Source organism: Morchella sextelata (genome assembly GCF_020137385.1).
Source record: "Morchella sextelata strain SCLS chromosome Unknown scls_9, whole genome shotgun sequence".
NCBI classification, from domain to species: Eukaryota; Fungi; Ascomycota; class Pezizomycetes; order Pezizales; family Morchellaceae; genus Morchella; species Morchella sextelata.
This window is the reverse complement of record NW_025408624.1, coordinates 1581167-1596329: the sequence shown is the minus strand read 5'-3', so window position 1 is coordinate 1596329 and position 15163 is coordinate 1581167. Positions and strand designations below refer to the sequence as shown.

General features: G+C 45.5%; 4 protein-coding genes across 4 annotated transcripts; 3 read left to right on the top strand and 1 right to left on the bottom strand.

Annotated features, from left to right (window-relative positions):
• Positions 1-2252: 2252 nt before the first annotated feature.
• H6S33_013101 (uncharacterized protein) lies at positions 2253-4179 on the bottom strand (the record flags this gene model as incomplete). Its single annotated transcript, XM_044844473.1, has 2 exons — positions 2253-3718; positions 3777-4179. 2 exons carry the CDS (start codon positions 4177-4179, stop codon positions 2253-2255), a joined length of 1869 nt encoding a protein of 622 aa, XP_044694810.1.
• Positions 4180-6193: 2014 nt separating this feature from the next.
• H6S33_013100 (uncharacterized protein) lies at positions 6194-6844 on the top strand (the record flags this gene model as incomplete). The annotated part of the gene is made up of 4 exons (XM_044844472.1): positions 6194-6284; positions 6356-6554; positions 6611-6695; positions 6755-6844. The coding sequence occupies 4 exons, from the start codon at positions 6194-6196 to the stop codon at positions 6842-6844; spliced, it is 465 nt and encodes a 154-aa protein (XP_044694809.1).
• A 2297-nt stretch (positions 6845-9141) lies between these two features.
• Positions 9142-10377, top strand: H6S33_013099 (uncharacterized protein; the record flags this gene model as incomplete). The annotated part of the gene is made up of 4 exons (XM_044844471.1): positions 9142-9295; positions 9355-9615; positions 9674-9988; positions 10052-10377. 4 exons carry the CDS (start codon positions 9142-9144, stop codon positions 10375-10377), a joined length of 1056 nt encoding a protein of 351 aa, XP_044694808.1.
• Positions 10378-13275: 2898 nt separating this feature from the next.
• H6S33_013098 (uncharacterized protein) lies at positions 13276-14690 on the top strand (the record flags this gene model as incomplete). Its single annotated transcript, XM_044844469.1, has 2 exons — positions 13276-13501; positions 13567-14690. The coding sequence occupies 2 exons, from the start codon at positions 13276-13278 to the stop codon at positions 14688-14690; spliced, it is 1350 nt and encodes a 449-aa protein (XP_044694807.1).
• Positions 14691-15163: the final 473 nt, after the last annotated feature.

The window sequence follows — 15163 nt, the reverse complement described above, 5'->3', positions numbered from 1 at the left end:
AGAACAAATGGGTTTTGAGAATTCATCGCTAATTATATAATTACTACATTGTTATGTATTGACAATTGAACCACTGGATCAAATCGAATTGCAAGTCGATAGGAAATTGAGTAATTAAGGAGATCTACATTCCATAAATATCTCCAGCTTTCACTGGAGATTTGGTGAGGGACCATTTTATTGGTATGATATGATCCCCCCACCAAAAAGAAGCTCCTTTCCTTCATTTACGACCCCGGATGCTTAATGCATCTAAGCCTCGTCCAAGTCGTTTCTTGATCTATCAATGAACCTCAAAATAGGTCAGAGGTGCTGTCGCCAAATGGTGTTTCATGGTAGAAGAGGTTATTCGACCGGTGACATAGCCCACGAATCATCGACGAGACGCGTGTGATAGATGGTCGTTCGTACGGTGAAGCCAGATTACGCATTGCCTTTACAATTTGTGGTCGTGAAAGTTTGAACCTTGCTACATGGTTTGTGTGTATTTATGCCTTAGCTCAAGCTTATGTAAAACACAAATTTGATCATTGACCGTATATACTTTACATGTACATTGGTTATACAATGTACATCTTCTAACCCACAAACCTCACACTGGGCCATATCTTACTGCAAATGTTTGCTGTGGCTACATGCTACATGTACCCAGTCAAAACCGTTTCGTTAAACGCCGGCCATGACCGTTTCAATATTCAGGATTGTGAATAACCATATCTTGCGTCACACGATCATCATCTACGTACGTCAGTCTCTCCTAGTAATGGGCACGAGACTTGAGGTCTCGAGAGCAGGTCTCGAGCTTTCCAAACGAGATAAGACAAGATCAATGAAAATAGTCTCACGATTATCTCGAGACTATTGTGGGCTGGTCTCGAGACGTCTCGCGAGATCATTTTGGACCCTTTGAGAAGGTTTTGGAGGGATTCTACTTTTTCGAGGGAGATAATTCTTCCACGAGATGATAATTAGCACAAACAGTTGCAGAAATATCATTAGCTTTCCTATATTTCGCCTTTTTCCCAAAGTCTCGAGACCTCTCGAGACTTTGCGAAAGGTCCCGAGACAAGACGAAACCTACTACCCCTAAACACAAGACGAGACGATACCACCCTAAATGTGGCCTCGTCTTGTCTCGTGCCCATCACTAGTCTCTCGAGAGATTAATATAATAGGGCGATAATCAATTAGTTAATGTCTACCATATGTGGAAATCTAGTTTATCTAATATACGTATGTATGTACGTACTTTTCATAAATTCCAACATTATCAGTATTGTTTTGGGTAATAGACATTGAGCATGATAAAGGTAGCAACCTGGGGTGAAGAAACCTAGCTCCGAGGACTACCTCCAAATGATATATGCTTTGCAATTTGACTCATTTTGTTTCCCTTGTTAGATGCTACGGTAAGCCAGATGGAACTTCGCAATTGCGGTGGCCTGGTTCACTGCACCTCTATAGTACCCCCATCCAGTAAGATAAATTGCCAGTGAAGCACTACCTAGCTATAGTGGGAAATACTCTTACACACTTTTATATGATATGCTGAGCAAGACTCACTCGTTGCCATAAATCTGCACCTCCTGATAGTATCATTGGCAGTCCTAATCAAAACATGGGTAAGATGTGCGTTTAAAAAGGAGTGGAGAACTTTAGTCATTAAACTCAACGTAAACTCAATTATGCGTGTCCTATCTAGTAGCTAATTTACAAACATTGTACTAGTACATACTCATAAACAAATCAAATAACCCTCGCCAACTCAACTACTTCACTTACCATTAAGCCTCCTCAGTCGACGGTGCATAACAAAGGAAAATGACAACGCAAAATGCGACAAAACATAAACATCATTAATCAATAACAGTAGCTTGATTTTTTTTTCTTTTTTTCTTTTTCGTAAGTTTGCGAAACCATTGCTTCAAAACAGTAGTAAAAAATCAACATCGTTCTCTCTCAGTATCGTTCGTTATACCTTCTCGCAGACATATGAAATCAAAGGCCAACATAAAACATAGAATATAAGAAAGGGAAATCAATAAAACTGATATTCATGAATTTCATTAAAGAATTTGACCACCACCGACCAAAGGAAACCCAGTTATCCCGCAATCCCAAAGAGTGAAACCAACTCTTGAATCAAAGCCGGAAATCGAATAAATCAAATCTTCTCCTAATACTCCGTTTACAACCCAATTGCCTCATAGTCATTTGGCAAACTCATATTCCAGGACCCTGCGGTTCCCGCATCAACAGCTTCCAAAGAAAGTGTCCTGCGAGTTGTTGAGTAATTCAGGTTTTATGTAATCTTGAAAGCCCAGGATATCAGGGTCCCTTTCCAATGCTGTTAAGTCTAAAACCCCTTCATGTGTAAACATTGAATACTCTGGCTGGGCTAATAACTCGTCGGTGTAGGAATTTTGAGGCTTTCTCGCCATAGATGAGTTTTCAATAGAATGAGCTGGCATATCGTAACTACCATCTAGCGCGTTGAATGCCAAAGAGCCTCTGCCCGATGATGAGGTGAAGTCTTCAAAATCGTATCCCCCGTGTGGTGAGGGGGGAATGCTGAAGTCATGAGAAGCACTAGGGGAACTCTCTCTCAACGAGGGTGTCCCTTCAATGACGTATTGTGGAGTTTGCGGTCCTGGGCTGTGACCGGCAGGGCTGCTGAAATCTGGAATATCACGAGGTGATGGGGGGTTGGAAGCGTCAGATGCAAAATAAGCCTCTTCCTCTGAACCTTCAGTATTTTCTTCCGGTTTCACAGTACGGTCCTCCTCTTCCTTGAGCGGCTTCTTGCGAGGCCTTCCCCTCTTGACTACCTTCCTAATGACCCCCTCAAATGCTCCACTGCACATCCCACGCTGCCGGTGCCTAGTCAAAGCATCATGCCTAGCAAATGCATTTCCACAATCACAGGGATACGGCTTGACACCCGTATGGATTTTTGAATGTCTTTTCAGGTCATGGTGTCGAACGAAACACTTCTTACAGGTTTCGCATAGGAACTGACGATCTCCAAGATGGGTTTGAACATGGGACTTGATATTCTCCTTTCTCCCAAATCTCTTCTCGCAATCAGGGTAAAGGCATAACCATTTTCCATCAGTAGCTTCTGGTCCGGAGATGTAGCTATTTATTAAATCAATTGTAATCTCCGTGGCTTTTTCACTTGGAGTAGAAGACGATTCCCTCACTGGAGCGGGGGGTGGTGTTTCTAAAGTTGTGCGTGGAGCTGGTGCCAGAGCCGGAAGATCCACTTGTTGGAACCTCTTTGCTAGAGCTGGGCCTTTCTGAACAACTATACTCAAAGGGCTCCGGAAGGTTTTTTCAAAATGGACTGGGGGTGACGATGGGATAGAGTCGAAGGCCGGAGACAGGGGTGAATACGGAGGTGCGCCTTCAAAGTCGGCCTCCGATCCCATATTACTGATTGCAGACATGCTAGCAAACTTGATGTGTGGCAGAGGCGCCATATCGAAGGTATTGTGGCCTAGTCGAGCGGTGTGTGGTGGGGTAGGCAAATCGTGAACTTGAGAATTCTCAAACTGGAAATTAGCTCTTAGTGGGGAGTGATTCGACACAACTGAGACTCTTCTGGACATGGCGGGCGAGTCAATTCCGGAGAGGAATTGATCGATGTCATGTGGGATTGAAGCATTGTTCTGTTGGTAGCAGGTGAATGGGCTTTGCGGGGTGACTGGGTTGAAAGCTAATAGACCCGTGTAAGCGGGTGATAATCCATGACCAACCCGCAGTGGTTGACTTACTAAGAATGCCTTGGCATGTGGGCGTTCTAGGCCTTTGATCATTCATGATGCCCCAATATTCCATATCAATACTGCCATCTGCTGTCGTTGGATGGTTGTGGTTTTGTTCGTCACCGTTTACTTTAATGCCGAGTCCGTTCATGGTTCTAACCGCAGATATACTGGCGTTGCTGTTTATGGGGGTCTGAGCCGTAGCCGAGCCGAGAGTCAGTGCGTCCGCAACAGAGTTATGCCGTCTGTGTTGATAACCTCCTCCTTGACGCTTCGAAGGAGAGGGATAGGGTGCTGGACGGTTTGTCTGCTGTCGTTGCTTATGTTGTTTGGCAGCCTGTTTCCCATCCATAGCCCGGTTGCCTTGGGGCGTATGCATATGGAAAGTGAGCTCCTGTGCTGTCATTGACATTGATATCAATTGTCGATCCTATCTCTAGCAACTACCTATCGCCCTGTGGTCAGACGTTAGCAACTGTAATTTAATACAGGGAGTAGTAATCTGGGGTATATTAAAATACCTGACGATAGTATTGCAGAGTGGAACTTTCAGATGTGAAAAAAACAAGACAAACAGCGGGCTATATAGATGTTATATGGATCGAAAGCTGCAATAATTGACCCCGTAAAACAAAATAAGGGGATGGCCCCGGGTAAACAATTGAACTTTTTGAAAACTTCAAAAACGTGAAATCGTGAAGTAGATCGTAATATCGTCTGGAGAAATTATCCAATGGACTAGTTACTCGAGAAGCTCTCTCGGGAGCTGCTGCGGTTTGACAGTGACGATAGAATGACTGATATTGTTTTGACTGAGTATATCGGACAGGGAGGGACGCGGTGAGGGGGGTAATTATGAGCGAAATGACTCGCAGCGTGAAGATAGGAGTGGACTACGGAGTCCAAGCGAGGGATAGAGGGAGGAAAGGAAGAAACAAGCTGCAGGAGGGGGCGAGCAGGAGGGTCTAAGAGGGAAACGGATGCCTTGTTTACATAGATGCTTGGCTGTTGCTATAACAACCCACGCCTCGAGCGATCTCCGTGACGCACCAACACGTGAGTTGGCGTTGCTACCGGCAACGATCTTGATCGGCGCGTAGCAAACAACCCCAGCTGTTTCCGGCTTGCAGACGCGACTTGACCCGCCGAGTTTGTGCTGTGCCTCTGTTAGTAAACTCCAGATGTCAATATTACTGGTGGCCCCAAATCGTGTAATGAGTCCAATCTATCCAGTAAGATAATACACGGATTATTTTTTGCCCTTTAAGCCGAAGTTGTTGTTGAAACTCTCTGCGAAGAAGCTGAAATCATAACATGACCTACATAATGTACTCACGGGACAGAATTTCAAGTATGTACTCGTATCTAGGGCGTTTTAATGAGGATTATCAGCTGGTAAATATGGCGCTCCGTAACACGCGAATATAAGTTGTTTACATCCACATACATGTATGTAGGTACATATAATACATACATGTACATACATGATGAACAGTACTGTACATGTACATGTAGTCAAGATGGCCGATGGTAGCAGCGTAGCCCCGCTATGGAGGACGAGATCTAAAGCCTGCATGAGCTCATCTCTTTTAACGGCTTCTGTATTGAAAAAGCGAGGAATACAGCCACGACAAAACATCAGGCCCGTGATGAAATTACGATCAACATAACATTTGCATAATCAACTCCGTAAAATGAAAATAAGTGACAACTGAAAATTGAACTTCGATATCTATGACAAGCTTTTGTATGTCACTCCGTATACATATATCATGTGCACATCCATGTATAAAGAACATATATGCGAACTATCGCGCTGGCTTTTTAACGGGTCAAAAAAACGAATTTCTGCTAATTAAAAACCGTGCCTTTCATGACGTGATATTAAGGGCTATTGATATTCGGCATGTGATGATATATTATGGTAAACAAAAGGACTCCCGCAAGTCCGAATTCACCAAATCACAAATTATTATTCAAGGTTTTGTTATTGTTCTATTTTTAGTTGAAACCTCGTGGGTTTGATGAGTGATATATCGATCTCATAACAAACCTCTCCGAGAAATTGTTTATCCATGCCAGTAAACGGCTATCCGGGCATTGAAATCAATTATGAGATTCCCCTTGCTCCATAGAGCCGGGGAATATTCATCCTGGCTTCTCGATATATCACGACTCCCACATCCAATCAGAATGCCACGTTTTAACCCCTCCAGCCACAGCTAATCCAAGCCAGCATTGAGTTGATTTTGATCAGCCACAGTGTGGCGTGTGACTGTCCTAGGGCACCCACACAACCCACTAAAGTCAACCCCACAAATACACCCATCCACCAAAAGTTTCGCAGGGTTTTTTTCCACTTTAACAAACCATTACCAACATCGAAGAGGCATTCTTGCTGAGCTGCTGGTTTCCATCCGACAAACATGCAAATCTTCGTAAAGACCCTTACGGGCAAGACCATCACCCTCGAGGTTGAGTCTTCCGACTCAATCGAGAATGTTAAGTCCAAGATCCGTACGTTTTTCTTTTTGAGGGTTTTTATCACGATTATCAATCAGCCGCTGACTGTGTGTGTGCATCAACAGAGGACAAGGAGGGAATTCCCCCAGACCAACAGCGCTTGATCTTCGCCGGCAAGCAGCTTGAAGATGGCCGCTCCCTCGCGGACTACAACATCCAGAAGGAGTCCACTCTCCACCTTGTGCTCCGCCTCCGTGGTGGTGCCAAGAAGAGAAAGAAGAAGGTCTACACCACCCCCAAGAAGATCAAGCACAAGCGCAAGAAGTAAGCCTCCGGTTCCGATTGTAAAGAGATAGAGATGATACTAAATGGATTCGTAGGACCAAACTTGCTGTGCTTAAATTCTACAAGGTTGACAGCGAGGGTAAGATCGAGCGTCTCCGCCGCGAGTGTCCTCAGGAAGGAGTCAGTATTCCCATAATCACATTCAGATATCATAAATCTAACCGTTTGTTCAATTCTAGTGTGGTGCTGGTGTCTTCATGGCCGCTATGCACAACCGCCAGTACTGCGGAAAGTGCCACTTGACCTACGTCTTCGACGAGACTGCTTAGAGGATAGCAAGGGTTTTCGGTGTTAGGGAAGGAAACGGGTAAACTGACTCTTGTACTTTTTTTAATATCAAAAGCAGGCTAGAATCTAAAGTTTTTTTCTGGGAATCTTGTGCTTCTATGATGTGACGCGATCGTAATGTGCTTCTCCTATCATCACACCGCGTTCTTGCTTCTAGAATAGATGACTCTTGTCACTCTTTATCGATCTAGAGGCGTGATCAGTACCACATATGATCGACCATTAAAGGCACAAATATGACGCTACCAGAGATCTCGCAAGAAAGTGCTCCAAGAGCTATGATCCTGACCCAAACACCGGACCAGACTTTCAATTTGACTCAAAGATTCGGGGGTCACAAGGAATGAGAGCTTCGTCTTCAAAATCAAAAATTCCATTTATTTTCTCGGAAACTATAGCTTCATACGTACATACATGTACCGGTATGTACCTATATGTCAATGTGATTCTACCATACGGCCTTAAGCGGTAGCTTATCTTGTGCCTAGACTGTACCCACTTTAGTATCGCAATTAATAAACAAAAAAAGAGAATAAGACTACCTATATACATGTAAGTACTTTAAAGACCCTAATTGCCAAGCGAACTGTCAAATTGGCTTTCTAGCTCCTGAAAATGAACATGACTCATCACTCGCACATAAGTACCCAGCATAAAATCACCTAGCCCTAGATTTAACCCTCTCCGTTGTTGTATATTAAAATCTTACTGGAGCAAAAAACAGGAGTTAAAAACTACATGATGTTCTTACATTCTTAGCCATTTTAGGCATTGCCAAATTTAGGACCCGTTTCGAGTCGTCATAATTTCATTATAAAAACCAAAAAATAGATACATAACTAGACAGATCCTATAAATCTAGGCTCTAAACCTTAAGTCCACGTATGTATATCCCAGCATCTACTAGCATAAAGAATGGGACGATCCCACCAGCACCAGACGTTATAAGAAAGCCCGAGGCTCGGAATTCGAACCTCCAACCCCCCGCCGACAATTATAACGTTTTCTCAGCCTTAAGAGATGTAGGTACACACCTTGTCCTCACATTTTCATCAACTATCAAACTCCATGCTCATTCCAATAGATCTTGCGATAACTGAATGGGCCGTACGCGTGCAGCTAGTGAAACCAATACCATGGGAGGTGACATAACTCTCAACCCACAACAAACTGAGACATCCTTATCCCCACCCCGCCGCGACCTCTCCCCAAACCGGGCGCGCTCCACCATGAGGGAGATTTTGCAATTCAGGAATGCGGGTCAAATAAATTAATTCAATTTTTCCAGGGAATCGCATAAGGGCAGGGGAGGGTGGAGATTGGATACTTAAACGTCGTTGATATCTCATTGGCACGTTTTTTCGCTTTGGTTGTTTTTAGGAATAGAAATATGTCTCTGTGCTGTTCCCGGGGTGATTCTCCGACTTAGCCAATGTCTGGGATCATGAACGTCGAGAGTTGAGGGCAAAGGTAAGATACTAGTCAGCTCGCATCACAACACCCCAATCTTTAAAACGCATGTCATTGATCAATCTGATATCGTTCAGCACTTTCCGAGGTAAACAAACGACCCAAAGGGCGGTTATGTGCCAATAGGAAGTGTCTATGTTTAGAAATTCTTCATGCCCGCCGGAGCTTAACCTTATCCCAGAAGAGCGGCAAACGTTTCAAGCCTCCCGTGCCTTGATTCGTTACCACCATTCTGCGCTAGCCCATTATCAGTTACACTACTGCGAACACCCCCAACACAACAACCTTGTGATCTTCAGGTACAAAGCGCTTGATTTCTGCTTCGCTGGGTAGTTCCTTCCTTCGAGGCTTAAATAAAGAAACCCGTTTCTTTGCTATTTGGTGACAATCGCGCAATGATTGGCAATCGGGTCGGTTCCCGGCTATTTTTGCATGGGAGCTTCTGCTTGCAGAGGTTTTAGAGTTCGATACCAAGATTTTTGGGGTCTCAAATCATAGACAACGGACGACCTGGATCTGGTATATAAAAGACACCTGTGTTGTCATACATGTATCCAACACCAAGCGAAGAAAGAAGCAAAGACAAGTGTGGGCGAAAGGGGCTGTTATATGTATCAATGCTTTTCCCTCCGAGGCCCGCCAGACTTCTCCCCTCAGTTGCTTCGTCGTTCAGTAATTCATTGGAACTTAACTGCTGCTGCCTATAGGGTCCGGATCCTATTTTCCTTATTTTTACTTTTTCTGCTGCATTCTCCTTTCCTTTTAAGCAGGCTTCTCAGTTTTGGAAGACCTGTTCTCTCAATATATCATGAAGCTCCATCCTACAGTCCCCCTCCTTTCACTCTTGCTACTCGGCACATCTGTCATATGTGCTCCTACACCAGAAGACGATCGTGAAAGAAGCCAAGGGCGAGAGGGTAATGACCGCTGCAGGGGTCGAGGTTGTGATGATAATGGGAAAGGTATGTTTATATAAGTGTATAAATCTACCATATAATCATTGATCCTGATATAAACGTAGATATAGTAATAACAACGGCAGTCCCAGGCGGACCAGTTGTTACTATGACGCTTCCAATTGGTGACCTTTTTGGTAGTAGCCCATCTGCTACTGGGGATGCAGAGGGACCTACCGAGACTGGTAATGGCAGTGACGATAACGGAGATAATGGCAGCAGTGGTGGGAATGGAGGGGGAAACAGTAACGGCAGTGATGATGAGAGTGATTCCGGTAACAGTAACAGAGGAGGAGGTAGTGGGAGAGGAGGGCGTGGAAGAAAGGGTTTAATCCCCACTCACCGTCAATTTGTGAATCAAAATCTCATCTCACAATTAAACAGAGCTTTTCCTCTCACCCACCAACGTGCAATCCAACTCTGCCAAAACTGGCCAGGAAGAATCCTCCGACCCCACCCAGGCCGACTCCCTCACCGACTCTGCGAACTTTATAAACTTCTGCACAGACAAAACACTCACAAACGGCGAGCAGGTCAAATCCGGCTCCTGCAATGGAATCCCCATGGGCGACATCCCCTCTACGGCTAACATGGTCTCCACAATCATTATATCTCCCGGTCCCGGTGAAGACATCCCCGCTGAGACATCATTTGATATCGAAATCCAAGTCCTTAACCTCGTTGCCGGAAGCTTCACCAGTGAGTATATTCCAATCATATACTAGCATTGATGTAGTACTGACATACCTCCTTCTCTACAAGATCCAGCATCAACCTACTATTCAGCACCGCAAACACTCAAGGGCGGCAGGGTAGTAGGTCACACCCACATCGTCATCCAACGCCTCAGCTCTCTCAGCCCAAGCACACCACCAGACCCAGCAGTGTTTGAGTTCTTCAAGGGAATCAATGACGCCGGTGATGGTAGCGGCGGACTGAAGGCCACGGTGTCCACGGGCCTGGAAAGGGGTTTCTATAGGGTCTGTACGATGAGCTCGGCGGCGAATCATCAGCCTGTCTTGATGCCGGTTGCGCAGAGGGGTGCGCAGGATGATTGTCAGAGGTTCTCGGTGGGGAAGAAGGGATAGTGGTGATGGTCGTTAGGATGTAAGACAGAGAAGAAGATTCGTTGTAGGTCATTGTTGCTGACTCTCGCGGGCCGTTGGTCACGTCGAGGTGCTTATGGATCTGAATTCTGTTGTAGGAGCGGGTCAGTTTGGGTTTTGTCGTGAGGTTAGTATTGTCGGCCTCTTATTTGCGGTACTGATGGCAGCATTGTACAGGGTGGGCCCTGTGTTCGTTGAAGGAACATAGGAGTAGGAGTATATACTAGAAAGAATAGCCTATATATCTCAACCGTCAGCGGTGTATGTATATAAGAAGAAGGTGGGAAAGTCAGAGGTGAAGAAACCCACTATAAGATGAGACGGGGATGTTTATAAACACCTAAAATAATAATATCCTCAATTGAAAATACTGCGTGTTGTCAAATCAATTCTGATACACGGATTTTTTTTATCGTCGTGTACTTGTTATTATCCTCAAATCTAGCACTCTGTAAGTGTATACTCCCACTCTTTACCTACCCTCTCCGGTTTCCCGCTCGGTACTTACTTCCTGTAACTCCCATTACTACTGCTCTGTATCCTCCACTGACACCACAACCCCAGAGAGCAGGCACCTTCACAACCGTTTTTCCCGCCATTCCACAGCTCGCACAGACACCATACACCGTCCACAAACACTGATATGAATTTCGCGGTACGTACGATCAATGCCGCTCACTGTCAACCTTCACCTCCTACAATGCTAGTACGTTAACTGGCATTAATTCCAATCAATCGACCAATTCCCATCCCATTTTACCCGCCGGGCTTCGGTCCTCGTGTCTGTACTAACTCCGGCATAGTGCCAAGAATTCGCGGTGTTATCAGTAGTTAGTTGAGTTGGGGCGTTATCAATCGAATCAATTGGCACTGACATGACGGGGCTAGGATGTGCTAAGGTAATCATTTCTGGTGCGAAGTGACTCATCAGAGGGAGAGAGCCTACGCGGCTGTGGTGTGGATTGTTCGGATTTGTGCGTTAGTACCGGGTGTTGAGGGTAAGTGATCAGAATCTGATAAGTGAATGCTGCGGTGAATACGTGTATTTGTCTTATCAGATTCTGATCACTTTTCGCTACACCCTAGTATGTACATGTATGTAAAGTACCAGGACGTTTCGTTCCGCTCCTAGTAAGTTCGCAGTTCACTAGCTGGCTGGATGGCGCTATACTGCGAAGTGGACGTCTACCACTGGCCGGTCTATACGACGTAGGGCTAAGTTGCATGGGCCATCAGTTTCCCTCTGGACAGCTGAGTGCACTTTTTCAAGGACAGGTTGGAGACCGATTGGAGAGCGCTGCCTCGGGCTAAAACGTTGCATATACATGTATGTAGTACGTACATGTACTTTCCGTATGTACCGATGCCCACTCCTTCCTTCCTTCTTTCTCTTGCACTCTCTTGCACTCTACCCGCGAGGAACACAAACACCTGCAGCAAAAATAATATCCCGAAGCTCGTTCGGACACCACTGCATGACGTCGCCCGTCATGGCCTGCAGGCAATCCATGCGCTTTCCCTCCCCTTAACTTCCAAACAAGCTTTGTATCGCAAAGGCCTACCGTTTGTATAGTGCATAGCATCAAAGAAATTTCCCGACTAAATAAGAGAACGAGTGACTCGAATCGAGACACCGGACTCCACCCGGCCGAGAGAAGGGCGATCGGTTTCCTACATATTAGAACTGGAAGTGTACTTATAAATCAGAGCTTCAGAGATATTTGTACTCCCTAGTCGAGAGCCAGACGCAGGGGGGGAATCAAGAGGCATGGGTTGGCAGGATCTGATTAGAATCTCCGCCTACATGCCTACTCTATTTGATGAAGGAACAATATAACTGACTCGTCTATCTGTTGCTGCTGGACAGTTAATTGGTGGTCAGCACAGGCCGCCCGCATGTATGGCGTCAGTATGCTACTACATGTATCTACATGTATTATGTACGTACTTCAATTAACATTTCTACATTGGGCCTTTTAAATACCAGTGCAAGTGAGTCAGTGATCAGAATCTGCTGAGAATCTTGAGTCAACACGAATGCTTCCAAACCATACAAAGTACAGCAAATAATACTTTTAAACATTAATTACTATTCTTCCCGAGTACCAGAGAGCTTACGGCACCGGTGATGGCACACAGAACATTGAAATAAGCTCTGCTTCCGCGCTTGCCCCACATGCGTGAGTAGGGTAAATTGGCCCCAATTGCCTCATTGGATACATGTAGCCATATTGCCCCACCGCACATAGTAGATCCCGTCAATTCCTTCCCTCCTACCAGGATCTTGGGAGCTCTGCGGGGCCAGCCTCCCAACTGCCCTTTTTCCAGATACAAATGGCAGAGATTGTGGGTAGATTTAAGCAAGGTATGCAAAATACTCTCGAATAGCTGCTACTCGGCCAGCGCCGGCGTTGGCGTTGGCGGAGATATGCTTTTGTCCAGATCGTATCTCCACCCGCCCGCCTGGCAGGCGCACCCAGTGCGCAACAACTCAAAGATGCCGATTAACCGGGAGATGCACGCACGCATTGTGAGACGTCTACCCTCTTGGCACGAGTAGAGGATAAAGAGCATGGATTAGCCTGCGGCGAAGAGTCACGCCTGATTGTTGGATCGAATTTGATTGATTTCGTAGTGTAACTGTTTCCTGCAGTGTAATCATTTTTTTTTTCTGCCGCATATTTTTTGGGAAAAAAGAATGATACATTATAAAGGCTCTTTCCGTCCGCCTTCCTTTTTTTTTATACACTCAGACAGACAGAGAGGGGCATACCTTGAGAATTGGTACGTACCATACAGTGCAGTGCCTACTACGAGAGGCAAACATTTGGCGAACCACAAGAAACTCAACAACCTTGATATCAGATAGCAGCAGCAGCAATGATAACGGAATCCACACCTTCAAGCTCCTCCCCAACCCTCTCAGGTACTCCGCCTTTGAAAGATGACCCCCCTAGGGATGTCGAATTGCGGACCGACCTAGAGAAAGTGGATACGAAAGTGTCGATACACCACCCGTCACAGTTCCCAGACGGGGGCTTAAATGCATGGTTAGCAGTCGTGGGAGGGTTTGCGTGCTTGTTTTGCAGTTTTGGGTGGATAAATTGTATGTTTTCCTCCTTCCTTATATAATTATATCAGCCATATTAATCTATTGCTGGTATAATATAGGTATAGGAATATTCCAAGGCTACTATACCTCACATCAATTGAAAGACTACACGCCATCCCAAGTATCATGGATCTCGTCCCTTGAGACCTTCTGCATGTTCTTCTTTGGTCCTATAGTCGGAAAGTACTATGATGCCTATGGGTCCCGTTTCATTCTTCCTTTAGGAACCTTCCTGCATGTTTTTGGCCTCATGATGACCAGCATCTCGTCCAAGTACTGGCACTACATTATCTGCCAAGGCATTGTCTCCGCAACTGGTGCATCCCTCATCTTCTACCCAGCCCTCGGCGATGTCTCCACCTGGTTCTTCAAGAAGCGCGCCTTCGCCCTCGGCATCATGGCCTCCGGCTCGTCCCTCGGTGGTGTTATCATGCCAATCATGATTGAGCGCCTCATTCCTAGAGTAGGCTATGGCTGGTCTATGCGTATCACCGCATTCCTGATCCTTGGGCTCATGATCATCGCGAATCTTACGCTGCGCTCACGACTCCCAGCGAAAGGGTGGTCTCCGTTCCTGTTGAAAGACTTCACACGACACTTCAAGGAGCCCGGGTTCACGTTGACTGTGATTGGTGCATTCTTCTTCTTCTTTGGGATGTTTTTGCCATTCAACTACATCGTCGTTTCTGCGAAACAGAACGGCATGAGTACCACATTGGCCAACTACATGGTCTCCGTGCTTAACGCCGCCTCGGTATTCGGCCGAATTCTCCCCGGGTGGATCGGTGACAAGGTTGGGCGGTACAATATTATGGTGGTGATCAGCTATGTGTCTGGGATCCTGATTTTCGCCTTGTGGATGACAACAACCGGGAATGCCCCCACGATTGTGTTTGCAGTGCTGTACGGATTCAGCACGGGCGCGTTTGTGAGTCTGGCGCCGGCGTGTCTAGCGCAGATCAGTCAGATTCGTGAAATCGGAGTGAGGAACGGAGCGATGTTCGCTGTGATATCACTGGCTGCATTGACCGGTGTGCCTATTGGAGGTGCACTTGTAACAAGATATGGAGGAGGATTTGAAGGGTTACAGATATTTGCCGGGACTATGCTCCTGTGTGGAGCAACGGCGTTTGTGTTTGCGAGGGTGGCAGTGGGAGGGCGCTCAGTCATGATGGTGGTGTAATGACTGGCTCTAGGTCTATATCCTCAAATGTATTTTGTTCGGGTTTTTTTTTTTTTTTTTTTTTTTTGTTATTGGCTTCTGTAATTTGTTTATTGCATAGTCTGTTCTAGTTATATACGGTTTTCGTTAGATTTGTATAGGATGGCTAGCGTTCGGCTGGGGCTTGGTTCTATCAGTAACCTTTCTCTTCCCCGGTTAATGGGAACTTGGGTTAAGTATAATTACGTATTTAATGAATATTATGATAATAATATATATCGTTTGTGCTATCTACATGTATTGTCAAAGAGCGATACTAATATGTCCATGAGGAGGGATGGGATTTATTGTAACTGGATTGGAGATCTCGCAAGACCGATGTCTGAAGGAGCGGTTATGGGGATTATATACCCTCCTCATGCATCTTAGTTACGTTTCCTCATTAGATCATATCATACCACCCACCACGGTGTCATGTTAATTTCTCCTATCAC